Source organism: Grampus griseus (assembly GCF_964374135.1).
Source record: "Grampus griseus genome assembly, chromosome: 20".
In the NCBI taxonomy this organism is placed as follows: Eukaryota; Metazoa; Chordata; class Mammalia; order Artiodactyla; family Delphinidae; genus Grampus; species Grampus griseus.
The window spans coordinates 21,245,512-21,272,824 of record NC_139014.1 but is presented as its reverse complement, the minus strand read 5'-3'; the positions used below and the strand labels follow the sequence as shown (position 1 = coordinate 21,272,824).

At 53.1% G+C, this 27,313-nt stretch overlaps 2 protein-coding genes across 4 annotated transcripts; one reads left to right on the top strand and one right to left on the bottom strand.

Moving 5' to 3' along the window:
- Positions 1 to 1,046: 1,046 nt before the first annotated feature.
- On the bottom strand, positions 1,047 to 18,557 carry CACNB1 (calcium voltage-gated channel auxiliary subunit beta 1). Of its 3 annotated transcripts, XM_082678030.1 has the most exons (14): positions 18,288 to 18,557; positions 15,766 to 15,852; positions 12,646 to 12,765; positions 11,397 to 11,519; positions 10,692 to 10,828; positions 10,389 to 10,465; positions 9,826 to 9,980; positions 8,740 to 8,820; positions 8,240 to 8,298; positions 7,944 to 8,053; positions 7,644 to 7,795; positions 3,956 to 4,051; positions 3,358 to 3,543; positions 1,049 to 1,606 (listed from the first exon to the last, which is right to left on the bottom strand). In XM_082678030.1, exons 1-14 carry the CDS (start codon positions 18,369 to 18,371, stop codon positions 1,145 to 1,147), a joined length of 1,929 nt encoding a protein of 642 aa, XP_082534156.1. In that variant the 5' UTR covers positions 18,372 to 18,557; the 3' UTR covers positions 1,049 to 1,144. The 3 variants fall into 3 exon arrangements, with proteins under 3 accessions (XP_082534157.1, XP_082534156.1, XP_082534158.1); XM_082678031.1 differs by lacking the exons at positions 15,766 to 15,852; positions 18,288 to 18,557 and adding an exon at positions 14,358 to 14,473 and having other exon boundaries at positions 1,047 to 1,606; XM_082678032.1 differs by lacking the exons at positions 1,049 to 1,606; positions 15,766 to 15,852; positions 18,288 to 18,557 and adding an exon at positions 14,358 to 14,473 and having other exon boundaries at positions 3,161 to 3,543.
- Positions 18,558 to 21,391: 2,834 nt separating this feature from the next.
- On the top strand, positions 21,392 to 25,612 carry RPL19 (ribosomal protein L19). Its single transcript, XM_082678948.1, has 6 exons — positions 21,392 to 21,443; positions 22,321 to 22,427; positions 23,775 to 23,897; positions 24,536 to 24,656; positions 25,036 to 25,146; positions 25,406 to 25,612. Exons 1-6 carry the CDS (start codon positions 21,439 to 21,441, stop codon positions 25,527 to 25,529), a joined length of 591 nt encoding a protein of 196 aa, XP_082535074.1. The 5' UTR covers positions 21,392 to 21,438; the 3' UTR covers positions 25,530 to 25,612.
- The last annotated feature ends 1,701 nt before the right edge of the window (positions 25,613 to 27,313 follow it).

Here is a 27,313-nt window from a genome sequence, read left to right as displayed (position 1 = left end):
GCAGGGCCCAGTCCTCGTTGGCACAATCGGCTCTCTCTGGCCCAGCTGGGTGCTGGTGGGGGTGGGGGACGGGGCTGCTCGGCTACGAGATGCTAGGCAGAGGGACGATCCAGGGCAGAGGGGGTACCAAGGCCTCTCCTGGGGGGCGTGGACATGGGTAAAGGACGGGATCACAAGAGGCAGATACAGAGCAGCAACAGCAGCAGCTAAGCCCCCCGGGGGGATCCGAGGTCCTGAGGCCCCAGGGGTGACAATTACCCTCTCCCCTGGGGCCTCAGGGTGAAAGTGAAGCAGTTTTTTGGTTTCAAAATGAGCTGGACCAGAGTGTTCCATGGGCTCCACACCCAGGTGACAAGGGGATGGGGGGGCTCAGATGGAGAGGGGCCCCCTCTTCTGATGGCTGCAGGCAAGGGATGTTGTAGGCAAAGCTCATTCCTGGGGTAGGCAAAGCCTTGAGGCATGGAGGTGGTGGTGGGGGTAGCAGCATCTCGGGTTGCCCCCTCCTCAGGGTTCTAGGTCCTGGGCGGGCACAGGGCACTACATCTGATGCCTGCCAGCTTCTACCCAGACCACTCCCCAAGACGAGATCCCGGTGGGGTTTCCAATGCTGTAACTTTCACCTCCCAGACAATGCTGCCAGGAAGCTAGGGGGAGGGGTGGGCATGGTGAAGGACCCTGGATCTGGGGCTTGGGGAAGACAGCCCTCATGGGAAAGAGTCTGTGGTCTCCCTCTCCAGGAAAAGCCCCCCTACCCTTCCCAAATACTCCAGGTTGGAAAAAGAAAGGGCCACCCCATTTTAGGACACTCATTTAAAGCCTGGAGTAGAAGGAGTTAAGGAACTGCACCTTTTCTCTGGGCGAGGGGAGAGAGCCCCCTGAGGTGAGGAAGGGGATACTGCAGGAAGGTTGTCATCCCCCCATGCACCCACAACATGTAGGTAAAAACCTACCGCTGAGGCTTAAGGGAGTCTCAGGAGCTGGTTGGAATGCTACCACCAAAGAAACCCCAAACATTGAGCAAAGGCATCTGAAAGGAGGGAGACAGCGCCCCCTGGAGGCAAGATACATCCGCAGTGGTGAGCCCCTCTGTCCCGCCCCTCCCCTGGGCTCAGAGCCCTTCCTCCCACTGTGTGGCCCCCGCCTCTCAGCGGATGTAGACGCCCCGCCCCCAACCCTGCAGCTCATTCTTGTTGCGTCCCAGGACTGGACCCCCGCCCTCCGCGCAATAGCGCGCCTTATTCCGGCCGCGGTTCCGGTTGTTGGTCAGCTCCTCTTCATAGTCTTCCTCATCCTCCCAGGATCCCTGTCGGGCTGGTGGGGTGCTGCCCCCTGCAGGGTCTCCAAGCCCTGGCCCCTCGGAGGGGTCAGTCTCCATGTCCACACACGAGTCTCCCAGCTCCGTGTAGGCAGAGTTTCGGTTGCCAGGGGTGTCGGCATCAAACGTGTCTTGGTGGGACAGTGCGCGCAGGGTGCCCGCCCGGCCTGGCGGCTGGCTGCTGGGGTAAAGGCCTGGGGGCTGGCCCAGCTCTCCCGGGTACTCGTGCACGCTGGCGTGCTCCCCGGTGGCCCGTTCCAGTGACTGGTCCCCGGAAGCAAGGTATGGTCCCTGGTTAGCAGGCAGACGGCACACACCATGCAGATCAGGCAGGAGTGAGAGAAACACAACAAAGCAAGGCAGGTTAGTGAGGGCACCAAGACACCCAGCCTGGCTGAAGGAGAGGAGGGTGCTGACCCTAGGGGATGGGCAGCCGGCAAACGGCTCTGGAGCCCAGCCAGAGAGCCAGAGGACAGAATTCAAGGCATTTGCTCCTCCACTAGGAGAGGGGGCACCGGACCTTCCTAAGGTGGGTGAAGGCATGAACTCTCCCGGTAACCATGGTAGAGAGCCCACGAACAATTAGTCATCAATTCCTCAAGGCACACATTAATGCTGTCTTGGGCTAAATCATCATTAACAGCTCATTAGTATTGCTACTCGTTAGTGGTTGATTCGGTTAGTCATTGCCCCCGTTTCCCAAATATACTAAGGGGGGGATTTCAGCCAGCTCCTTCAGCCCAACCAGACCCTAATCACAGGCTTCCGGAACCCCACACTTCCCCCCACCCCATTGCCTAGTCAGATGACAGAGTCTCCAAGGTTGATAGGATTCCTCCCCTGCCCCCAACAAAGACTCAAAGCTGCAGGCTGGGGAAGGCTGATGGGTCTTTATCCCCCACTGGCAACAATGAGATGGCCCAATGTCCTCAGCACCAGATGCCACATGAAGATGGCCGTAGAGGCTGCTGGGTAGCGTGCAAAGAGACCTGGGTTCTAGCCCCATTCCCTGCTACTTCAAGCTGTGTGACCCTGAGCAAGTGACTCCCGTCTCAGTGGCCCAGTGTCTCTGTGGTGGTGTGATGGGGATTAGACTAGAGCAGCAATTTCCAAACTATTCCCTGGAGATGTGGGGTGGGTGGACAGGGCACAGAGTGCTTCAGGGGTCCCCGTGGAAGTGAAATGGAGGCCAAGCCACTAGCTCCCTCTGAGCAGAGCAAGGATGCCTTGTCTACATACTGAGCTTCCACATAAGATTCAGTGAACAAGTGGGCTCTGGTGCTGAAAACAAATTTGAAAAGCAATGGTCTAGAATGACTTCATGGGTTTCTTCTGGTTCTAATTGGAACCCAATACTTAATGGTTTGACCTCAGAGACAGGCCTTGGCTCCCATGGGGGGAGATCAAGGCAGGGTGGAGAACCCACAGGAGGGTCTTTCCTGGAATCTGTTTAACCGGGAGAAGGATGGAAGGTTCAACTCATGGAAGACGCTTCACTTTGGGTCCCTACTGAGAAGTCTCCCGAGATTAGGGCTCTGGAGGAGGGGGCAGTTTCTCTGGTTTGAACGGCCCTGCTCTGTGGGATTCCCTGCGTCTCAGGGCCCTTGGTCTGCTGCGTCTAAAATGCTGTGACCTCTGTTGGGTCTAAAATGGGTGTAGAGTCCAGCAAACATACATTGATTTTCCTGTTTCTTCCCAGTCACTTATCCTACAAGGCCCCCAAGGCAAAAGCCCCCAGGGCCGCAGCTATGGTCCTTTGAGACCAGGCCCAGGGAGGCCCCACCAGCCAGCCCCAGTCCCATCAAAAACCACAGACACCAGAAGCTGCCACTCACCACATTTTTTACAAAATAAAACTCTTCCCTTCCTTGCCCGCGTTCACTGTGCTCAGTTCCTCAGTTCCGAGCCCTGGGCGGGAGGGGACATGGGCGGGGCACCTACACGGTGTGCTCCTGCTGCTGGGGCACCGCCCTGGCCCTCTGCGAGGCCTCCAGCCCTCCCCAGAAGCTGAGATTTCTCCTGAGTGAGGTGAGCACCTGTACCTGGAGGTTGGAGACAGGGGCAGGGCTGGCAGCAAGGGCTGCAGTAGCCATGGTGCGGTTCAGCAGCGGATTGGGCGGAGTGCTGCTGGGCGGGTGTGTGGCCTTCCAGTAGGCTTCCAAGTACTCGGCCAAATGCTCGCAGGCATCCTCCAGTTGATTCTCATCCAGGATGATGTCAAACATTTCCTGTGGAGGCGGGGTTAAGGGCAGGGCTGGGATGAGCTGGGCATGACCAAGGGGTGAGGGTGTGGCCTGGGGCAGTGGGTGGAGTCAAGGGGTTGAAGGACAAAGTTAAAAAGAAACCTCTGGATGTCCAGGAAGAGGAGGGCTCTTAGACATATAAATCGACAGAACTACAAGAGGTCTTCGTACCCCGATACTCCAACTCCCTCATTCTAAATATAAGGCAACCAAGGCGTGGAGAGAGGCTTAACTCCCCACAGAGAAGTGGTGCTGCTGGGACTTGAACATCCAGCACTCTTTTCCCTGCATCTCTGGACCCCGCCCAGGCATTCCCGGTCACTCTCTCAAGCAGGCCAGAGGACACGTGGAGAACCCAAACGTTGCCCCTTCCCTTCCCCTGGGTCTGAGCACTCACGGGAGGACACTGCGCGAGCTTCTCCGAGGCTGCTATTTGCACATTGAGGTGTTTGGACTGAGACTTCCCTCGAGACTTGATGAGCCTCTGAAGAACCTGGTTTGTGGGGGGAGAAGAGGAGCTAGAGGGACCCTGCAATGCACCAAGCCGGAGAGGCAGGTCCTGGCTGGAGCCAGTGTGGAGAGACAGTATCGGGGCCAGGGGATGTTCCATGACTCTCAGCCCTGGCCGCCTCTTCAGAAATGACCTCACCAGTCCTGTGTCCATCCTACACAGTGCTCAGGCTCTCTCCTGGGTCTCATGCCAGCCTGTCCTGGGAAGTTCCAGCAGTGGCTGTAATGAAGGGCAGTGATTCTCCTTCCCAACCCCTGTAACCTTTATAGGCTTCATTCTCTGGGCCAACTTCCCCTCCACGTTAGCAGCAGTAGCCATCCTTTACAGGGACATGTGCTATGTCCTGGCACTATTCTGTGCTTTTTACACAATCAATTCATTTAGTCCTGACAATAATGCCATTATGCAGCCACTATTATTATTCTCATCTCAATGATAACAGTAATAATGATGATAATAGCTAAACATAAAGCTACAACCTTAACTAAGTGATCAAAGTTAACAGCACCAATGACACAACAAACCGACATCCTGTGCTTCCTGATGCAACGCACTCAGAAGGACACATCGCTTTGGTGATGTTCCTACCTGAAACGTAAAACCTAAATCTAGTCATGGGGAAACATCAGACAAACCCACACCGAGGAACAATCTACAAAATAAGTGATCTGTACTCTTAAAAAATGTCAGTGTATGGGGCTTCCCTGGTGGCGCAGTGGTTGAGAGTCCGCCTGCCGATGCAGGGGACGCGGGTTCGTGCCCCAGTCCTGGAAGATCCCACATGCCGCGGAGCGGCTGGGCCCGTGAGCCATGGCCGCTGAGCCTGCGCGTCCGGAGCCTGTGCTCCGCAACGGGAGAGGCCACAACAGTGAGAGGCCCACGTACCGCAGAAAAAAAAAAAAAATGTCAGTGTCATGAAAATCCAAGAAAGGCTGAGGAAAATTTTCAGCTTAAAGACTATAAAGAGATATGACAACTAAATGCAACACATGATCCTGGATTGAAGGGGAAATTGCTATAAGGGGCATTATTGGGACAACTGGTGAAAACTGAAGATGGACAGTATTTTAGATAAGATTTCTTAAATTTGACAATTGTACTGTGGTTATGTAAGTTAATATCCTTGTTCTTAAGAAATACATGTTGAAATATTTAGGGATAAAGGCATACAATATCTACAACTTACTCTCTAATAGTTCAGGAAAAAAGATACACATATATAAGCGCACATATACATAATACATACATACATAAAGTAGTGGCAAAATGTTCAAAATTAGTGAGTCTGAAAAAAATTAAATTGTATACTTTAAATGGCTGAATTGAATGGCATGTGAATTTTATTTCAATAAAGCTGTTAAAAAAGTAGTGAATGTGAGTGAAGTGAATTCAAAGATAGTCCTACTATTCTTACAACTCTTCCGTAAATTTGCAATTATTTCAAGATAAAAATCTAAAAAAAAAAAATAGAATAGATACAGTGCTTAGTAGGTACCAGGCACTTTGCATGGTTAATTTCTTTATTTAATCTCCGCAAGCACCATTTGAGGATTCCTATTTTGCAGGTGAGGAAACAGAAACACAGAGAAGTTAGGTGACTTGCCTAAAGAGCACAGAGCCGGTAACTGGTGGCACTGGTACCTAAACTCAGGCAGTCTGATTCCAGAGTCCCCACCCTTAACCTCAGTCAGTGCTCAGTGGGGGCAATGGAAGTGTCTGTTAACTTTCTAGTTCACAAAGTGTTTTTGCAGCCATTGTCTCATTTGATCCTTTCAACCACCCCAGGAAGTACTTAAATCCCATCACCCCTTTTATGCTTATTAGAAACTTAGGACTCAGAAAGCTTAAGAAACTGGGTGCTCAGGGACTTCCCTGGTGGTCCAGTGGTTAAGACTCTCAACACAGGGGACCAGGGTTCGATCCCTGGTTGGGGAACTAGATCCCGCATGCCGCAACTGAAAGATCCTGTGTGCTGCTACGAAGATCCCACAGGTGGCAATGACGATTCCGTGTGCCGCAACTAAGATCCAGAGCAGCCAAATAAATAAATATTAAAAAAAAAGAAAACAAGAAACTGGGTGCTAGCATGAGATGTTAACAGTTACCACCTCTGGTTGCCTTCATCAGTCAGACAGAACTCTGGGCTCTTTACATCATTACCTCCAACCCTCTCAATAATAACATATGAGAATGATTATAATTCCCATTTTGTAGGTAAAGAAATTGAGGTGCAGGAGCTTCCCTGGTGGTGCAGTGGTTGAGAGTCCGCCTGCCGATGCAGGGGACATGGGTTCGTGCCCCGGTCCGGGAAGATCCCACATGCCGCGGAGCGGTTGGGCCCGTGAGCCATGGCCGCTGAACCTGCGCGTCCGGAGCCTGTGCTCCGCAATGGGAGAGGCCACAGCGGTGAGAAGCCCGCGTACCGCAAAAAAAAAAAAGAAATTGAGGTGCAAAGGCTAAATAATCCCCCCAAGATCACAAGCTCAATAAAATACAACCCAAAAAACCAAAACCAAGATTTAATTAATTAAATAAAAATAAGCCAATCAGAGCTAGGATTTGAACCCCATACTGTCTTCTCATTTCAAATCCTTCACCTAAGCTCACCTTCCATGTTTCTCAAACCCCTACTAATGTCTAGGAGGGAAAACTAACGGAGCCACTATATGACCAGAAAGTAAATCAGCCTTCCTACCAATTTCATCTCTATCGAGGCCTACATGAAGGCAGTGCAGCAAAAAGGGCTGAAATCGAAAGACAGGAAAGGTCTTTTCCCAGCCACCAAGCAGCTGCGTGACACTGGGACAGAAAGCACAGAATTCTTTCTGTTTTCTGGACTCAGGAGAAGTCAACAAAGTAGAGACAGGGGACTGGCCTGCATGACCCTAATAATATTTAAAATAGTTAATACATGAAAAGGGGGACTTCCCTGGTGGCGTGGTGGTTAAGAGTCCGCCTGCCAATGCAGGGGACATGGGTTCTATCCCTGGTCTGGGAAGCTCCCACATGCCGCGGAGCAACTAAGCCCGTGCACCACAACTACTGAGCCTGTGCTCTAGAGCCCACGAGCCACAACTACTGAGCCTGCGCTCTAGAGCCTGCGAGCCACAACTACTGAGCCTGCGCTCTAGAGCCCGTGAGCCACAACTACTGAGCCCACATGCCACAACTACTGAAGCCCGTGCGCCTAGAGCCCGTGCTCCGCAACAAGAGAGGCCACTGCGATGAGAAGCCCGTGCAACGCAACGAAGAGTAGCCCCCATCACCACAACTAGAGAAAGCCCACGCGCAGCAACAAAGACCCAACGCAGCCACAAATAAATAAATAAATAAATGCTTTAAAAAACAAAACAAAAAACATGACCAGGTATATTATACCAGACCCTTTGCTAAGTGCTAAGTATTCGCATTAGGTTGAATCTTCACAATATCCAGACAATGGAGTTCGACAGAGCAGGGAATCTGGGCTCGAGGAGATTAAGCCACACGATTAGTAAGCAGCACCTGGGGTTTAAACACAGGCAGCCCAACCAGAGCACTCCTGTCTCCAATAGGGTCAGACTCCTGCACCCACCTTGGGAGAGGTGATCTTGATGTAAACAATGATGGGGGCCAGTGAGGTCTTGGAGAGCTGGGCTGGGTGGTTGATGGTATCGGCATCCAGGGCAACCAACTGAAGGGTCCGGGCCAGCTCGAAGATTCGCTCGATCTCGCTCTGAACCTCAGCTGGGGGAATGGAGTCATGGGGCAGGCGGAAATGTAAGGGGGCCTCCCAGGAGGCCGTGGGCAAACAGAGCATTTCCGGAGATGCCCCCTCCCCCCCCACATCTGGCCCCAGAGCAGGGGTGCGGGTGGGGTTACGGGGTGGGCTCACCCAGGCTGGAGCGTGTGTTTGAACGCTCGATGATGATGTGTTTGCTGGGGTTGTTGAGGACTGAGCGCTTAGCCAGGGAGATGTCCGCTGTCACACGAGTGATGGAGATCCTGAGGGATGGGACAAGAGGAGCCAGGGGTCAGGGTGGCCTAGAATGCCCTGCCTGCTCCCCAGGCTCCAGGACAGCCTCTTATCCCTCAGTCCAAGAGTTCCAGGATTGTCCTTCCAGCCATCCTGCCCATCCCCAGCAGCAGAGAACCACAGTGGGAGCGGAGAGCCAGCTCCCAGGGTCTTACCTGCCATCAAACCGATGCTTCAAGAAGTCAAATAAAGCTTTCTGCATCATGTCTGTAACCTGAGGTTGGGGGGTGGGGTGGGGGGAGGAGAAGTCAGGTGTTTAAAGCCCCTCAGGGAAGGTGGACCGCTAGGTATTTGCCCCCTGACATTCCATTTTCTTCTTAAATCCCTGAGATGAGGAAGTCCCTGTTGTGGGGAGGGGGCAGTCCTTTTGAGTCTGAGGGGCCTCCACTGGGGTCTCTGATTGCAAAGATCCTTTTAGGTGGGATCTCTGGGAGGACTTCTCTGGGGCTCTTTTGAGAGGACTAGACCCTTCTGGGGTCTCCCTGGGGGTTGGGCCCCCCATGGAGGGGGGTGTCTCTGAAGGTATGTAGCCCTCTGGGGAAGAAACCCTGGGAGGGCCCTGCTGGGGGATCTCTCTGGGGTCTGAAGACCTGTCTATGGAGTCTTTCCGGAGGTCTGGGCCCCTCTGGGTCCACTCGCCTCTAGGGGCTCCTACCTCATAGCCCTTGAGCGACGGTCCCACCAGGATGATGGGCCTCATGGAAGGTACCACGTCATAGGGGGGCACATGCTCTGTCTGGGGGGGGAAGCAGGGAGGGGAAACCCCAGAGTGGAGATGGCATTAGCCCCTCTTCCCCCACCTCCAGGCTCCCCCATGCATCCTTTCCTCCCCCTGGTCCCAAAGTCCAGATGTGGGGATCGGGGCGGGGGTGGGGAGGCATGGCGAGGAAGGGTTGGGGAAAAGGGGGGCAGATATGGGAATGGGTGTTAGAAGGTCCCCCTAGCTCATCCCAGGGGGTGGGGAGGGGGACACAGAAAGCTGTGATACTCACCAACTTCTGCTTCTGTTTGGCTGGGTCCAGAGATTGCCAAGAGGAGGGCGGGGGAGGAGAAAGGGGAAGGTACCCAGGCAGGGGCAGAGGGCAAGGGAGGAGCCAGGACAAGAGAGGGAGGGAGAGCGGGCAGACGAGGAGAGATAACAAGGCATGCGTGTTAGTGACAGACAGAGCCAGAGAGAGGGGACGGGACCCCGTGCCAAGGGGGAGCCAGAGGTGGCCCTGGATCAGGGCTGGGCGCAGGACTGACAGCCAGTCCAGTGAACTTGGGAATGTTCAGACATCCTGTACCCCCTTTCTGGGTCCTGCTCTGCAGCCAGGAGATCCCCGTGTGCCCACCCGAGCCCCGTGGAGTCCGGAAAGGGCCAAGAAGGTCACCATTCCACCTTCCCCTTCACATGTGGCAGTGGGGGCAAACACGGCCTAACCCACTGGCAGTGAGGGGGAAAAGTCAGGTCTCATGACCCAGACCCTGCTTTCAGTTGAGGGGCGGGGGCAGCCTTCCAAGAGAAAGGGTGCTTCCACTGCAAGAACCATCCCTTCCAGGGAAGTGGGCCAGGGTCGAGTTGTGTGTGGAGACAGACGTGCCTATCCTCGGTGTCATTCTACCCTTCCCTCCTCCTTGGCAGGAAGGCCTGATTCCCACAGAATCAGGCTGAGACCACGTCGGAATCCATTCCAGCCCCCTCCCCCCCCAAAGCACTGGGCTCTGACCTCCCCTATCACAAGAACCCAGCAAGAATTACCTTCTTGAAGAAGGGGATGCGCTTGCCGTGGGGTGGCGGGGTGGTGACACTGCTAACGCTAGTCTTGGCAGAGCCACTATGCTCACCGAGCTCTGCCTCCTCATCCTCTAACTCCAGGGGGTCTAGTTCAAAGGCTAAGTTAGTCATTTCATTACCTGGACCGCAGAGTCAGGATGAGGGAGGAAGGAGGCGAGGTGGGGAGGAGTGAGATGGACATGAAGACACAAGTACAAAACGCAGGGATGGGATGGGGAAAAAAGAAAGAAGAAGAGGTGAATGGAACAGGGCTGGGAGAAATGAATGGGGGGTAGGGGGCAGGGCAGTCAGGCAGAGAGATGGAGCTACCAAAGAAATGGGAGAGTAGAGACATGAAAGAATGGGCGCTGAGGGACAGGCCCAGCTTGTGGGGTGTCCTGCTCTTCATGGAGGGGGTACCACCGGAGGTGTCTGGAGGACTCAGGATTGGGGTACCCCCAACTGCAGGGAAAGGAGGGGACAGGCAGTGGGGAGACCACCCCGCCCAGGAGCTCCACCCGACCCCGTGGGGTGGCGGTAGCTCTTACCACTGGCAGGGGGCGTGGGGCGGCGGGTGCCAGTCACCACGTCTCCCAGACTGGAGCTGGAGTTGTCACCTGATTTGCTGTGTGGGCAGAGAGGCAAATGGAGCCGTGAGCAAAGGAGGTGGGCGTGAGGGTGGGGGATCTGTTCTCTCACAGGCTGCCCCCCGCGCCCCGCCCTCATTTGCCAGCCCCACTGGTGATGCCACAGACAGTTTTGTGTCCTCAGGGCAACGCGTCAACCCTCAGGGTCTACTCCCGGCTGGCTGGCTGGCCTCTCCCGGAGGTGCCCTGGCCCCAGCCAAACACCTGGAGCTGAGGCGGTTCTGGCGCAGCTTCTGTTCCTGCAGCAGGCGCAGGCTGTCCAGTTTGACAGGGCTGGGGATGAAGCCAACCTCACAGCCCTCCTTCACCAGTCGCCCAATCCACCAGTCATTATTGTATTTCTGCAAACGACAACGGCAGGTGGGGTGGGGGAGACCAAGAGGGAGATTAGAGGCACAAGCCAGCAGCCAGCTCCAGGGGACACCACCCCCAGCCTTGCCTACCCCGCCCAGGGGGCGGCACCCTCAAACAGCCCTGGCACCAGCCTCTGATTACAGCCCCCAATTCTCAGGACTCTCCGGAACCAGCATCCTCTTGTGCCATGGACCACCCACACCCCCAAGCACATCCCTGTTCTGAGAGTCCTTCCTCCCCCATGTGCCAGCTCTACCCTGGAAAGGCAGGGAGAGAAGTTAATGCTGACACCTCCATGTGCCTGGCACACTGCCACCCCACTGACAGGCCTCATCACAAACCCTCCCAACAGCCTTGTGACCTAGGCATTACCATCCCATTTTACCAATGAAAAATGCAAAGCTCAGAGAGGTGGAAAGATTTGCCTCAGGTCACACAGCAGATTTAGCCCAGCTCTGCTTGGCTCAGAAGTCTTTTTCCACTAGAGGTCTGACAGCCCCTCTCCTGGCACCCACTACCCTGCCCTCCCTCCAGATGCCAACACATCCTCCCCACCTCTTTGATGTGCAGGAAGTCCTTGGGCTCGAAGGTGATGGCCACTCCCTGAACAGGCACCTCATCCCCTAGAGATGGGTTATAGCCGACATTTGTCCTCACAGCAAATGCCACTGGCTTGGTCTAGAGGAAGATGACAACCAGAGGGTTAAATCACAATGGGATGTACAACTTCCTGACTGTGGTGGTGATTACGGAGAGGTTTGTTTTGTAAATTGTTTATTAAAACATATACTGTACACCCTACTATACATAAGATAGATAAACAACAAGGACCTACTGTATAGCACAGGGAACTATATTCAAAATCTTGTAATAACCTATAATGAAAAAGAATCTGAAAAAGACTATACACATATATGTATAACTGAATCACTTTGCTGTACACCTGAAACTACACAACACTGTAAATAAACTAGACTTCAAAAAAAAATTTTTTTAATAAAAACATATACTGAATGGCTCATGCAGTTTTTTACTGCATATATTAAATTTCACAATAAAAAAAAAGCAAACCATAGAACTCAGTCCTCTCAGGGTGGAGGGGGGCATCAGGGAATGCTAAGTATAGGTGGTGGGAGAGCCTAGAATAACACCAAGAAGGAATAATAATAATAGTAACAATAACAATAAGAACAAATAATAGTAATAATAATGATAGCAGCTACTGTGTAGTGTAACAGGTACTGTGTTATATGTTTCACACCCATTATCTCATTTATTTATTACAAAAACCCTATGAAGTTAAGTACTATTACCATATTCATTTCATGGGTTTTTTTCTTTTCTTTTTCTTTTTTTTTGCTGCGCCACGTGGCTTGTGGAATCATAGTTCCCCGACGACCAGGGATTGAACCCGGGGCCACGGCAGTGAAAGTGCTGAGTCCTGACCACTGGACTGCCGGGGAACTGCCACCATATTCATTTTAATGAATGAGAAGACTACAGTTCAGAAAGGTTAACTGACTTGCCTAATATCACACGGCTAATAAGAGCCCAGAAAATTTGACTCTAGAAATGAGTGGAAATGTTTAGCTCCTATTATGTGTAGAAATTAGGCACTTATTGTACTTCATAAGGAGGCAGGTATTACAGCTTACACTTTACAGGTGAAAGGCAGAGGCACATCAGAGGGGTGCATGAGCTAGGAAGTGGCTAGGCCAAGACTTGACCCTGGGTCTGTCCAGGCTGTCTCTGAGGCCTGGGGTAAGGGAAATAATGCCAGCACAGCCCTTCCCATCTTTCTCACCTTGGCTTTCTCGAGCTGGGCTAATGCCTGGCGCTCTGCCTCCTTCCTTAAGGCTTCTCGGTCCTCCTCCAGGGACGCATCGGAGTCTGACGGACGGCTGGTATAGGACTCTGCTGACCCCTGAAAACAGACAGGGCCAGCTCAGGGCCAACGCCGCCTCCCCAGCTCCTGGGCCTCGGAAGGCACCCGTCGTGGTTGCCTCAAGCCCCAGCCAGCCCAGCATGATACCACAAGGGCTAGGAGGAGGTGGTATTAGATGGGAAGAGCCGGAGAATGAGGTCTGCAGGCCCCTGGAAAGAGTGTGGCCCTAGGAAGGGTGACAGCAGCAAACAGGGGATTACGGCAGGTCCAAGGACAGCTGCTTGGGGCCCAGGGAGGGGTAGGAACCTGATAGGGGCACAGCGCAGGGGTGGAGTGCCAAGGGACAGTCTCCACTCCCTGCTCCTCCTTCCCTCCCCTGCCCCCAGCACCGGCTGAGACAGACTCAGCACAGGCCCAGTGAGTCCTTCCAGGGGCTGTAGCCACCAGCTTAGGCCTGAGCTCTCGGCACTGGCGGCAATGGGCAGCCTGCTCCACGGGCTAGGACCACACAAAAATTTGCCATTTTCTGCTCAAGGGTGAGGGAAGATAGAATCCTACCTCCTCTTCCAGAAGCTGGGGAGCCCCAGCCCTCAGGCTCTCATAAGATACAAAAAAGAACCCAGGATTCCTGGGGTGGCGCAAGAAGAGGCAAGTTAAGAGAAGGACATGAGCAGGCCTTTCCTCAGTACTAGGGCTGCCGGCTGCCAGGGTTAAGGCAGCCTCAGGAGTCTGGGTGTGCCAGGAAGCAGGCCTTGATCACACCGACCATCCCAGAGCACAAGGAACTCCCTCAGTGATGCAGGCACAAGTGTAAGACACGCATAGCCTGTCCAGACCCAGGGCGTGAATGAACATGCTAATTCACGGATGTGCTTGGATGTGCAACTTCAAGGGTATGTTCTATGGTATGTCCTGGTGTGTATGACTGAATGCATACAGGTACACGTGCGTGCATACGAGGCGGAACGGGTGGACGCCCTCAGTGTCTGTGTCCCTGAGGGCATGTGAGGGCAAGAGCCAGGAGGTGTGGATTTGTGTGACCGTGCAGCGGCGGTGTTGCTACAAAGGGCAGGAGGGGACCTGAAGAAAGAACAAGACTGCAGAGGTGAGGGGGTTCTTTCCTGAAGACAGAAAAGGGTCACCTGGCCAGGAATGCCCATTAGCTTCGTATGGAGGGAACCTGGGAAAGACAGAAGACCAATTCCCACCTCCCCAGAGCGCCCTGGTGCATCAGTGAGAGCAGCTGCCCATCAAATCATGAAAACGGGAGAGTGGAGAGGGGAAAGGTGGGGGGTGGGTGGGGTACTAAAAGAAGCTGGAAAAGAGATGCAAAGGAAAGAGAGTGAAAACCAGTTAATCTACCACTCTCCACCCCTCCTGACGGGAGCACTCAGAGTCAGAAAGACAGATGCCAGGAGAGCCAGGGGAACAGACCCAGAGATGGAGTGGCAGAGAGACACTTACTAACCCCAACACACACGCAAACACGCATACACACACACACACCCCCAAGAATGGCGGGAGACAAGGAAACAGTGAGGCAAGGAGACAGGCTGGAGTGAAGGCCTCCCACCAGCTTTCCTGAGGGGCTGTTCCCACCTCCCCCCACCTTCACTCCATCCCCAGCTCACCACTACGAGGGTCCGGTTGGACGCCTCCATCCCGGCGCCCTCAGTGCCTGCCCCTGCTGGCCTAGGGGGCGGCCCAAACTGCCCGTTCCCCCAAGGGGCTCAGGTTACAAGCAGAGTTGCTACATGTGCAAACTGCTAGGGTATATTTAGCTCAGAGATGTGGCAAGGACTGCCCCCCCACTCCCTGCCACCTACGGGGGGTCAGAGCTGGGGAGCTAAGAGGAGGAAGGATTGGAGACTGGGGTCTGATCCCCTGGGTCAGCAAACACTGAAGGAATGAGGCCCTTTTCTGTCAAGAGGGGCTCCACTGAGCACAGTGTCATTCTTCCTAGCCTCGGCCCTGGCCCAGTCCTGCAACACAGGGCATGAGGGAAAGATCAAAGAAAGGACTTCGTGTTTGTATGGAGATGCTGGGATGAAGAGCCCCTTTCCTGACGCTCTCAAGTCAGGCCCGGGCTCATATGTGCCAAGTGTCGTGGAGACAGAAGAAGTGAAAAGAAGGGCCCCTCTCCAATCTGTAGTGGATCTGCCTGGCATCACCCTCTCTCTCCTGGCCCGGGGTGGGGGGGCGCGCGGCTGACTTCCCTACTGTCCTCTGCCCTCATATGCTGCCCATGTTTTCTTCAACGTACTCCTTTCCTTGTGTGATCCTAAGCCCCTCTTGCCTTTTTTGGGTACCAGGCTTTGTTGAGATGCTCTGTAGTCATAGCAACTGCATGGCTCTCTCACTGCTTCTCCCTGAGCCTGAGATGGCCTGGGGTTGACAGAACAGAGATGAGAACAGCATCTTCCTGATGGGAGAATAGAAAACCCCAGAAAGCCATTCAGCTACACTACCCCCCTTCGCTCAGGGATGCTGGGCTAAAGTCCTCTCTAATATCAACTTCCTCCTGCCTCTCCTCCACCTCTGTCAACACACGTTCTCTCTCTGCGTATTAAAGAAGTCACATCTGGATGTGAGGAGGGTGTTTCCCTGACCCACACCTAATCAGGGCTCCAGGGACCCAAATGTCCTGGCTCCTCATTTCTTAGGACCTGCCTCTACCCCATGCTGTCACAGATTCTGGGGGAGGACATGGAAGGAGACAGCCGGCAGGGGGAGTGGGTGACAGCCTGAAGCCAGCTAGAAGGAGGCAGGCCAGGCTGTCCCTGAATGAGATGACGCAGGCAGGCAGGCAGCAGGGGCTGGTGTCTGGTGCTGGGAGAGGGATTGGGTGGGGGCTGAAGGAGTGGGTACAGCTGACAGTATATGCAGAGGAGGTCATGGGGTGTAAGGGTATGGGGTGGTTGTGGGCAGGTGACAAATGACACGGGGGAGGGTGCCTGGAGAAAGCCTCAGACCCAGCTCACCAATCCTGGTCTCCACCAACCAGCCATCTCCCTCCTCTCAGCCCAGCCTACCCATTACCTGGCGGACAAAGCTGTTGGATGTTGTATCCGAGGATGTGCTCCCATCCGACCTTTTGAACCGCCCTTTCCTCTTGCTGTATTTGCCCTGGAGAAGCCAGGAAGGGACAAGAGTAGAATCAAAAAGGCCCTTTCCCAACCCTCATCCCATCAGGCCCAGAACCACAGCAAAGCCTTGGAAATATCATTCCCTGATCTCAACAGCCCGCCCCTCTAGCTTCTTCCTGAGATGGTACAGCCCAAGCGGGAGGGAGAACCCAGACCACAGCCATGGGGTGGGGGACAGTGAAAGAGAGCCCTAGGAAGCACACACAGAAACCCCCAAACCAAGACAGAGAGGTTGGGAAGGGGGAGGCAGTGAGAAGCTGGAGACTCATTAGGCAGCAAAGCTAATTGAGACGCTGGGCAGGCGGCAGAGGCCTCAGGGGGAAGGGAGAGGCTGCCTGCAGTGCTGGGGGCGCGGAGAGAGCTCCTGGGAAAGTTCCCCTCCCTCTCTACCTCAGCTGGAGCAGAGCGGGGCTGAGTGTGCCTGTGGCCCCCAGAGAGAAGAGGATTCGCCAACCCAGGCCCAGCTTGGCTTTCCCCATGCCCAACTCCTGCCTTGTTTCTCGCAGAGTGGGGAGGGGAGTTGCAGCTCTCAGCTCTTGGAGACCTAAAACTAGATTCCCAGGGAAGGGTAGGGGGCGTGGAACTGTATTTGGAAAGTAAACATCTAACCCCAACCCTGACCCATGGGGGCAGATTTAGCACCCTGCCTCCAACCTGGTAGGACTTCTTCTCAGCCCGTCCTCACAGTCACAGTGATCATACTTCTCCCCAAGGGGGCAAGAGGGATCAAGCCCTCTAACCCTCAGCTGCCAATGCCCACGTCCTGTCGCCATGATATCCACCAGGCTGCAGCAATCTAAATGTCCCCTGGCCCTGCCCCAAGATGAGTCTAGGTCACAGCCCCCGCAGGGCCTTGGTGAAGAGTTGCTCAGTCCCACAGGCTGGGCTCCTGGCTTCGGTGGCGTGGACACTGCCCGACCTCTCACGCAGCCACCCATTCAGGTATTTCCAGGCCTCCTGTAAAGGGGGCTACTTCTTTGCTCTCCCCAACTCAAATATACACATTGGCCCCCAGCCTGTCTAGAGTGGGGTGGGGGGGAATCATTGATGGTTCAGGCCCTCCAAGCCCCTGCCCCCAGCCTCCATCCTAGAGTTTCTTTGCCAAAGAAGCTAGGTAAGCCATGACCAGGCTAGAGGCTCTGGTTCCTTGGGCCTGAGTACAAGGAGGAGGGTGGATAGATGGGAGAGAAGGGCACCTGGGAACCCTTTGAGAATCCTCCCTCCCATCACCTTCTCTCCAGCAAGACGTATCTCCAACCTTGAGGACTGAGGATCCCTATGAACTTAAGAGGATTCCCCCAGTGAGCCCCAGACTCTTTCAGACCACGACCACTATCCCAGGCAAGGAAAAGGGAGTGGCACCCAGAGGGACAAGGGACAGCTGAAAGGAAGGCCCCAGTCAGCTGCCTCCCAGGCTCCAAGGGGCCTGGGGTGGAGAAGGGAGGTATTTTTAGGTCTGACCTGACCCCCGCACCCCACGTGCCCACATTATCATGGTGGTTACAGTTGCTCCAGGCTCACCACAGCAAGAAAAGAGTTAATGCTATCCTAGCCTTGGGGTGTTGCCAGGTTGGATAAGGACACGTCCCAGAGAAATCCCCTGGCACGACCACCCCAGACCTTGCTGGTCACTCCATGGGCACCCTCCCTACCCAAGAATACCCCTTTCTGGGGGTAACCTGGGGGCACAGGAGAAGTGTGAGTGAGGGGGGCGGCAGACCACCCCCATCCCCGCGCCCCCCAGGTAACACAGTTTCTTCCTCTCCAGTACAGTGAGTTGGCATCCATTCAACTTTCCAAACTTTGGAGGCATTTTCTGGGGCTGGGGGGATGGGGTGGAGGAGGGACAACGTGGGTGTTTGTTGGGGGAGGGGAGGTGGTCCAATATAGGGGTGGAGCTGAAGTGGCTGGGACGGGGGCCTGGCCCGGAGCTGGCCCCTTCCCCGCCCTCGAAGGCCAGTGTCCGCAGCTCTGAAGGCCTGCTGGCACTGCCCGCTGACCACCGCCTCGGCCACCCCCGCCCCACCCACACCCGCCCGGCGCCCCTGAGCGTGCTCTGCGTCCCCCCTTTGCCTGAGCTCTCTCTCTAGCTTCCTTCAACCCCCGGGTCCCCCCGCCAGCACCCACACTCTCAACCCACTGGAGCCGGTACCCGAGCAGCAGAGACCCTGACGCGTGGGAGAGGAGGAGGCGAGGGTGACAGGCGGCCCGACCGCCTCCTCCCCGCTCTGCCAAACCGCAGCACAACTCCCGGCCAAGCGCCCATCAATCATTCACCGGCAGAGCTGGGGGGCGCACAGCCCTCTCCCCTGGGCGCCGGGCATGTAACCCCTTTTTCCCCGGCCCCCCTCGATCCGACCCCACAGGGTCCGCGGGACAGGCCCCCTTCCCTCGATCCCGGCCACCACGCCTCACCTGTGGGCTGGGGTCGAAGACCTCCATGGGGATCTCCTGGGAGGATGGGTAAGGGCCCCGGGACATGCTGGTCTTCTGGACCATGGAGAGGAGCCTCCCCTCCGGCCGCCGGTCCGGCCCAGCCGGGCGCCCTCAACGCATGAGAGAGGCCGTCGGAACCGAGAGCAGCGCAGCCAGCACCCGGTCGAGCCACCTGGCCCAGCCTTCGGTTGCCCTCTTCCTGCCTTCCCTCCCTCCTCCCGCTCTCTCCTCTGCTGCCGCCGCCTCCTCGGCCCCTGAAGGCTCAACATCTCCCCCCGCCCCCTCCGCTCCCACCCGCCCCTCCCTCCCTCCCTCTCTCCCTCCCTCCCTTCTCCGGCCCCGGCCCCGCCCCTCGCAGCCCCTCCGCTGGCTCCGCACAGACAATGGGAGGACGGCGGAAGGGACGCATGTCTCTCCCGGCGGGCGCCAGCCTCCGACTGGCCTAGGGTGAGGGTGGCCCATTATGGGGGAGATTAGAAACCCGGCAAGGGGCTGAGAGCGGGGTGGGGTGGGGGTTGCCGTATACCAGTGGATGCCAGGCGCGGATGGAACTGAAGCGCGGATTAGCATGGCTGGCACCGCCCCCCTCTTCCGTCCCAAACCGCTCTTCCTAGCTGGTCTCCCCATTCCACTCCAGCTTGGGCCACCGGAACTTCATGGCCCTGGTGATCCTGGGACCCGGCTTTAACTCTTTTCGCCCCACTGTGGTCCCAGGCAGACTGGAACCAAACGGAAAGTCCCCTCCCTCGCCAGTATGGTGGTGCTGGCCGGCTGGGGGCTGAAGCTGTGGTGGGGAGGGTGTCCAAAAGGAGTCTCAGCAGAGACAGCAACAAGAAATCCTAGGGACTCAGGAGTCCTATTGCCCTAGTGCTAATATCCCCCAAGCCCTTCCAAAAGGCCAGGGGTGGGCCTGGGTGAGGTCTGTGTTCCTCGAAAGAAAGGAAAAAGGAAGAAATGTGGAGTTGAGACAGGAGAGACTGGCAAAAATCAGATCTGTGACCTCCTTTTTTTTTTTTTCTTTTCCCTGTATTTTGGCCGCGCTGTTCGGCGTGCAGGACGGTTCCCTGACCAGGGATCAAACCCGGGCCTCCGCAGTGAAAGCTCTGAATCCTAACCACTAGGCCACCAGGAAACTCCCAGATCTAATGACTTTTGACCTAGAATTGCTCCCGCTTCATCCTTGAATTGGGGGCAGATACCCAAGGCCTGAACCCCACCCACCATGATCTATGGAGAGAAAAAGAGTAGGGGATTCTGGCAAGAGACCTTAGTGCCAACTTGGTTCAGGCTCTTTGTGGTGGTGGCCCTGGACGGATCAGCACACCTCTCCTGTAAAATGGGTTTGCCGGTACTGTGGTGTCTTTGTCACCTGGGATTACTGGGAAGAAGAGGGAAATGAAATTAAATGATGGATTGCTGGGGTGTTTGGAGATGCTGTAAGGTGCTGTGCAGGGGTCAATCATGACAGGAAAAACTTACCTCCTTGTTTGACCCCTTCCAGGGCTCCACAAAGAGGAGAGATGAGAAGTAGAATGAAGAAGATTTGTGCAGATTCAAAGACCCTAAAGTAAGCCAACCTGGGAATTCCCTGGCAGTCCAGTGGTTAGGACTCCGCCCTTTCACTGCCTAGGACCTGGGTTCAATCCCCGGTCTGGGGAACTAAAATCCCGTTAAGCCAGTGCGGCCAAAAGTAAAAAAAAAATAAGGCAACCTGCTATGTTCTGCTGGAAGGGAGACTGTGAACACACTGACTCCTTTTTACCCTGGGTTTTGCAACAAGTGATGGCCAGCCCCAAGAGCCAATACTGAGCAGGGCTCCCATCTTCCCCTTGGGCACAGGAGAGCCTGGCATGACAGAGAAGGCATGGGTTTTGTAGTCAGAAAGACCTAGATTTTCAATTTTTGCTACCTCAGCTGTAAAATGGCAATGACACTACTTGTGAGGAAGTGGCATAAATTTTGCATCCCTTCCTCTTTTTAATTTTATTTTGGGGGGGTGGGGGCGCACCGCACGACTTGTGGGATCTTAGTTCCCCCGAGCAGAGATCGAACCCGGGCCCTTGACAGTGAAAGCACGGAGTCCTAATCACTAGACCGCCAAGGAATTCCCTTCCCTTCCTCTTTTTGACCTTCTCAGCTCTATTTAGCAGCCAGGAAAAGTTCAGATGATAGATACAGGATTATCAGCTGGAGCGAAGCAAGGAGTTGGAGCCAGAACTCAGATCAACGTTTCTTGGACCCTGGAATGTTCTCCTTGGTTTTTTGCCTTGGATGCTCCAGAGCAAGAGGAAATAACTATGAGAGGGCCTGTCATTCGATTTTTCTTTTTTAGACTTTCGCAACTATTCATTCACTCACTCGCCATTTCTCAAGTGCTTACTACCTGCAGAGCTCCATGGCCACTGGAATACAGTGTGAGCCAAACCAAAGACTGGTTCCCGCCATCAAGGAGCTTGTCTTAATGCCTTCTTTTGCAAGTTGCAAACGTCAACTCATGTGATTTTCACAACTAGACGACGGATATATTAGAACTAGGTACACTATACATAAGAGAAAACTGAGGCACTGAGAGATTTAGAGGCGCAGTGGCTCAAAAACATACACTTATGTCTTTGGTGATCTATTCTGCACTCCAGAGGCTGCCAATTACCGGAAGAGTGAATAAAAGGTTGCTTTTGTCTGATATCTGCCCTTATTACTCTCTCTTGCTTCATTTTTTTCCCGCTGATAAATCATCCTTCCATAGAATCCAGTATGCCTGGGAGGAGTGGGCCGCTCTAGTCAAACTACTTTATCCCGCCTGCGCAATCCAGCTGACTTCCGGCTTCCACTGCCCACGTGATCAGGTACCATTGCTGCGCATGCTTAATAGGAAGTCGGACTATACCACTTTGCCATGCCGAAGGGAGATATTTTCTATGTTTTAAAGTTTAAAACCGATTCCTGATATTAGACTTCTGTTCTCCCGGGTATTAACAGAATATATAAGTAAGTTTAGGGTGGCGGAAGATTAAAGGACCGGAGGGGAATACGGGCGAAAGCGGAGCGGGGGGTGGGCTCTCCCCTTCACAGATAATGGGAGGAGCCTGGGGAGAGCAAGCTCTTTCCTTTGGCCCCTGCGGTCGCAGCCATGAGGTAAGGGCTCTCGGGTCTCTGATATTGATTGATTCTGGCTGCGGCCGCACTGCGGGGCTGTGTACCGCAGCCCGTGCTGGAAGAGACGGGGTGGAGGCGGCCCTGAAGCGGCGCGTCCCGGAGCTTGGGATAGGCCGGAGCACACTAGCTCCCAGCCTCGAGAGGAGGGGGTGGGGGAGCGTTCCCGGAACTCTAGGACGGGGGAAAGGTGGGCTTCGCGCCCCACGTGTGTCTGAGGAGACCCACGCGGGCAGAGGAAAGGCGGCGGCGGGGACTGGGTTGTGGCCCCCTTACTCACTGGGCCGATCTATGGCTCCGAGCAGATCTCTGCTTCCATGTGACGTAAGACAGGTCGCGAGTAGGCCCCAAGCCTCCGACTTTATTACTGGGATAAGAAAGGGAAAAAGAGCCCAAGAAGCAAAGGACTAGATTAACTAGCACATCAGGCCCACTGGCCTCGGATTCTTCACGTTAAACACTTGTTTTTAGTGTTGGGTACCAGAAAGGGCATAAGCCCCATCTTCATTCCAATTGTATCCGTTAGTCTCATTTTCCAGAGGAGAAAACTGAGACACAGAATAAGACATAACCTAGAGGTTGTCGACATCCCAGGGTGGGCTGTTCGCCTACAGGAACGCACAGGCAAAGCTTTACAAAGGTCTTGGTATAGGGAAGATTATTAACCTGGGGCTGCGTCGTGGGTGGCCGAAGTCTGGGGGGACGTGTTTGTCTTTAGTACTAAGTGCATATACACATGCACCTCCCCCCGCCATGTTTCACGACATTAGAAGACTTGGAAGGGCAGGTCTTGTTGGGGATGCTCATTCTTGCCCAGGAATGGTTTCCAGGGCCTGATAGTGTTTTCTGTTTGTCGCAGTATGCTCAGGCTTCAGAAGAGGCTTGCCTCCAGTGTCCTCCGCTGTGGCAAAAAGAAGGTCTGGTTGGACCCCAATGAGACTAATGAAATCGCCAATGCCAACTCCCGTGAGTTCTTGGGGTCTAAGTTCCTTCTTCATCCTACCCCTTTCTCATCCTTTGTGCAATGAAAGTTGACACGATTGTGTTGACTGTTAACAGACCTAGGAGAGCTCATAGTTTGGGGAGTGGTTTATAAAATGGAGGAGTCACAGAAATATGGAATGCCAGATGTTCTCTTCCTGCCACTTGCCAGAATGACAGGATGGAAGTTAATGGAACCACCCGATGTTATATTAATAAATATCGCTAGAGTGGATATTCTGTTTTATGGCTGTGAGAAGGATTTGTGAAGAGACAGTACAAGGACTGGGGCGGGGTAGAGATGGCCGATGAAATGATGAATTGGAAAGACCTGGGGCCTCAGACTTTATTAGAGACCTGTTTGCATATAATTCAAAGTAGTAAGACAGTGTCAGTCCTGCAGATAACATCAACATGCCCACATTACTTCAACATAATATTGTTACAGGGAAAAAGTATTCAATGACATTGTTTAAAATTGTAAGGCAGACTTTATTCAGAACAATTGCAGTAGTTACAGGGACCAATGGGATTTTACTTTGGGGGAGAGAGATTGAACTCAAGTCAGAATATAGCGTGGGCAAGTAGGAATTTATAGCCAAGGAGCATGGTTTCGGGGATCCGTGGATGGAAAATTAATAAGAGGGCGATAAACTATAATGGAAAAGAATATATAAATATATAAAGAATGTATATATGTGTATAACTGAATCACTCAGCAGAAATTAACACAACATTGTCTTAATTGTTTCTTTTTTAAAAAAGAAAATTACTAAGGAAACAGGGGTAAGGGGGATTCTGGCCTGGGTGATCAGTTATCAAGGGTAGGGGCTTCTGCTTAACTAACTTAAGCAGAGTTTTTTACTAAAACTAGAATTTACAAGGAAGCGTACAGATGGGCCTAAGAGAAGCTTCAGGAACCTGATGAAAGTTTGGTCAAGCAGGAATCTGTGAATATCAGGGAAATCCTTTACCTGTTTGGGTTTGTGGTATTGTAATGTGTGCTCAAAAAGTCCTTATTTTAGACTGGTAGCTAATAGGTGAAACAGGATCTGAAGGACTAGGCCGTATTTGTATGCTATTTTGATCACATATCCCCAAATATGTATATTTGGAGTGTGCTGTAAAACATCTAAAAGGGTAGAGGTTTTCTGTTGTTGCTGCTGTGTTTTGTTTTTTAAGAAATAAATAGAAGTTCCCCACTTCCCACCGTTTTTGAAAACCAGGGATGTGGGCAGCGTTTCTGGCATGTCCTGTTTGGACTCTGCGTTGTGACTGGTGTACTTGGGGCTAGGCCCCACCTGACTGACCAGGTGCATTGTGGTTTCCCAGGTCAGCAGATCCGGAAACTGATCAAAGATGGGCTGATTATCCGGAAGCCTGTGACAGTCCATTCCCGGGCTCGATGCCGAAAAAACACCTTGGCTCGCCGGAAGGGCAGGCATATGGGCATAGGTAAGTACATTCTTCCCTTTTCTCCAAGACTTAGGGAATGATAAATGATTAAGTCTAGACTAGGATATATTCAGAAACCTTTTCCATTCTGACTCATTTTGAGCCCTTTTCCTACTCCATGATACTTGGTGTGTTTTTCTCTCTGCAAATCAGAAAGTTGGCACTGGTGTTGGAGTTGAAGGTCTTGGTAGAAAGAGGTCACATTTATTGAGCACCTGTACCCCCGTACCCTACCCATCCATTCTACTGGATGCTTGGGAAATGTCCAATAAATCCTAAAACCGCTTTCTAGGCTCAGGATGACCTAGGGAGATGACGGTCACATCACCTTTTTAAAGCCCTTCCAGCTTACCGTGCTGCCTTGGTGCATGCCCTGTCATATCCACATTCTGTGGAGTGAATGGGGAATAATTGCCTTGTTTGTGCTTCCTTAAAAATTGAGTAAATGAAAGAAATTAAATACTTGGGATCATCATCTGTAAAGTGGAAATAAAGCTACTTAAAGTGAGGTACAACTCTTGGTACATGACCCAAAGAGTTATAAAGTGTTTCAGAAATTGGTAGCTATCGTTGTGACCAGTCAGCTGGCTCTAGTAACCCAGATGCACTACAGGGAGCCTGAGTCATCTTCCTCGTAGGTAAGCGAAAGGGTACTGCCAATGCTCGAATGCCCGAGAAGGTAACCTGGATGAGGAGGATGAGAATTCTGCGTCGGCTGCTCAGAAGATACCGTGAATCTAAGAAGATTGACCGCCATATGTAAGTACCTTCTCTCGGGCCCACCAAGACCCATTGCTGTTTCGATGGCTTGTTCTTTGCACAGATACAAGCTCTGTCTCATTGGCCTTGGGGAGAGAGCCATGTGTCTTGGTATTTTCTAAGAAAGTTCTTCCGTTCTGTCCTGTTCTGCTCACATACACCATCAGGACAGCCCAAGAATTAAGTTTATCTGCCAGGTGAGCTCTTCTGTCTAGAAATTGCACAAAAAGTCCTAGTTTGGGGGAAAGAAGTCCCTGCAGCAAGAAGAGAGGAAAGGAACCCTACATGCTTAGGGGCCTTGTGTAGAGGAGCAGATCACAGGCCAACCTCGGTGTTGGTCCCATTGCTGACCAGAACCTCTAATCCTTGTACGCTACAGGTATCACAGCCTGTACCTGAAAGTGAAGGGTAATGTGTTCAAAAACAAGAGGATTCTCATGGAACATATCCACAAGCTGAAGGCAGACAAGGCTCGCAAGAAGCTGCTGGCGTAAGTTTCTTTAGGCATTGGTGTCTGTCACAGGGGCAAGTTCTGAGACATTTAAAATGTGCTGATGTCTAATCTCGACTTACATGCAGTCTGTCCAGAATACAGTTGTTGTGTTAGAGGTATATGCTGCTCTGTCCTGTACATACCCACGTACCACCTACCATCAGTGTCAGGGTAGTGTGGGGACTTATTGGCTAGTTGAAGCAGGAGCTCTTGGTGTCCCCAGCAGCTCACCCATCTTCTCTCTTCCATTACCCAGGGACCAGGCTGAGGCCCGCAGGTCTAAGACCAAGGAAGCCCGCAAGCGCCGTGAGGAGCGGCTCCAGGCCAAGAAGGAGGAAATCATCAAGACTCTGTCCAAGGAGGAAGAGACCAAGAAATGAAGTTCTCCTTTTCTTCTCTGTACATAGTGGCCTCAGCAGCTGCGTAGATCACTCATTCAATAAAAAACAAGGCTTTATCTGCCTGCCCCTCTGCTTCCAGTTTCTGGCTGCTTGGTGGGTCTTCACTGTTTACAGGGCCAGCACTGAGGAATGAGGTACAGGCCCTTCCCTGGGTTCCTGCCTCATTTCTCCCTTGGCTCCTGGCCTCTGGTCAGGCTCGTGCCCCCTCCGTCCATGGGGTGTGGGGCCTACTTTGAAGGGAGGAGAGGAATGGCTTCTACCCAAGCCTCAAAGACTGTGCCTCAAAACTGCTCTTTTCAGCAGAGCATGAGTGGCACCTCAGACATGGTCTCAAATGTTGGTTGGGAACCAGTATTCAGTTGTGACATGAGTTGTCACATTATTTTAAAACAACAGAAAATATATGCTTGCACTGCTCAACTGCACTGAGGTTCAAGGTTGTGGTCTACTGCCTTGGAACTCCAGGACGGTGGGAATTTGAACCACCACCAGTCCAGAAGGTATGGTCTGGACTTGAACTGCTGGCGACTGCCTAAGCTGTCTTCAGACAGCCTTATTGAGATAGAACTGAAGCTGTCATCTCGAGCATCCCAATTTCTATTTCTAAACTTTTTTTCTTTCCTGTCCTTAAAAGAAGGATTGTTTCCTGTTTTGGTTTTTGGTTTATAACCATCAAAAATGTCCCAGAGAAAAAAGGCTTTCTCAGCAGAAATTGGAATAAAGGCACATAACATACAAACTTGTCACAGCAGTTTTGAGTTACTTAATTCATATCCCTTTTTACAAATGAGAAGTAGGTTTTATTTTGCCTATTAACTGGTAGTAGTAACCACCAAGGAATTTTTCAGTAAAGTATCTGCTCTGTGAGCCAAGTACTGAGGCACTTTACACTGACTTGTATTGATTCTATAATTCTCACAACATTGTAAAGTAGGATATTAGCTTCTCCATTTTGCAGATGAGAAAAGAGGTGAAGCCAGGTGTTGGATTCACCTGTTAAGACGACCTGAATGGGAAAAATGGGTTCAAGATGAAGTAAGATAGGACTTTGTAGACTTACTACGGAGGCCTCAGGAAGGCTAGCTTGGTCCCCAGGCCTCGAGCTTTGGAGGACTGGGCAGAAGATGCCTTTGGTGATCAGGAGAAGAAACTAGTTGTGGTGGGGAGGATGCCTGGAAGAGCCAAGTTGAACATTTTGAGTGGGTGGCAGTTTGAGTGACAGGTGTCCAGGTGGAAGGGGTCAGTCAGCCAGTTAAATACAGGAGTGTCAGCTCAGGTGAGAAGTCGGGGGAGGAAAGTTGGGCACAGCTATGGCTGGTGTGCCCGTCCTGGTTACCTCTGCGGTCTACCGGTCTCTGAGGAACTCTTGTGGGCAGTAATGCGAAGGCCAATGAGGGGTCTTCAGGATGTGTACTGGGCACGTGTTTCCATCTGCACTTGGTGTGGGAAAGGCAGGGCTAAAGCGATCCTGGGGGCAGCAGACCTATCCCCAGCTCTGCCTGCAGTGTCCTTGTCCAGTCTGGACAGGTGGGGATGTGGGTAGCCCAAGCCAGGGAGGCCCGGACGGAATAGTCCAGACAACCTCCATCACCACCCATGTGCATCAGAGCCCCAGCTAGGACACTGCTTTTTGGTTTCCCTGTTGCCGCCATAGCAGCCTGTGCATAATGTATCCTTAGGCTTGCTCTAAGCCTGTTATTCCACATGGGGAAGCTGTGGCCTGGAAGAAGGGCCTCGGCTAAGCTACTTGGAGCGTGAGATGC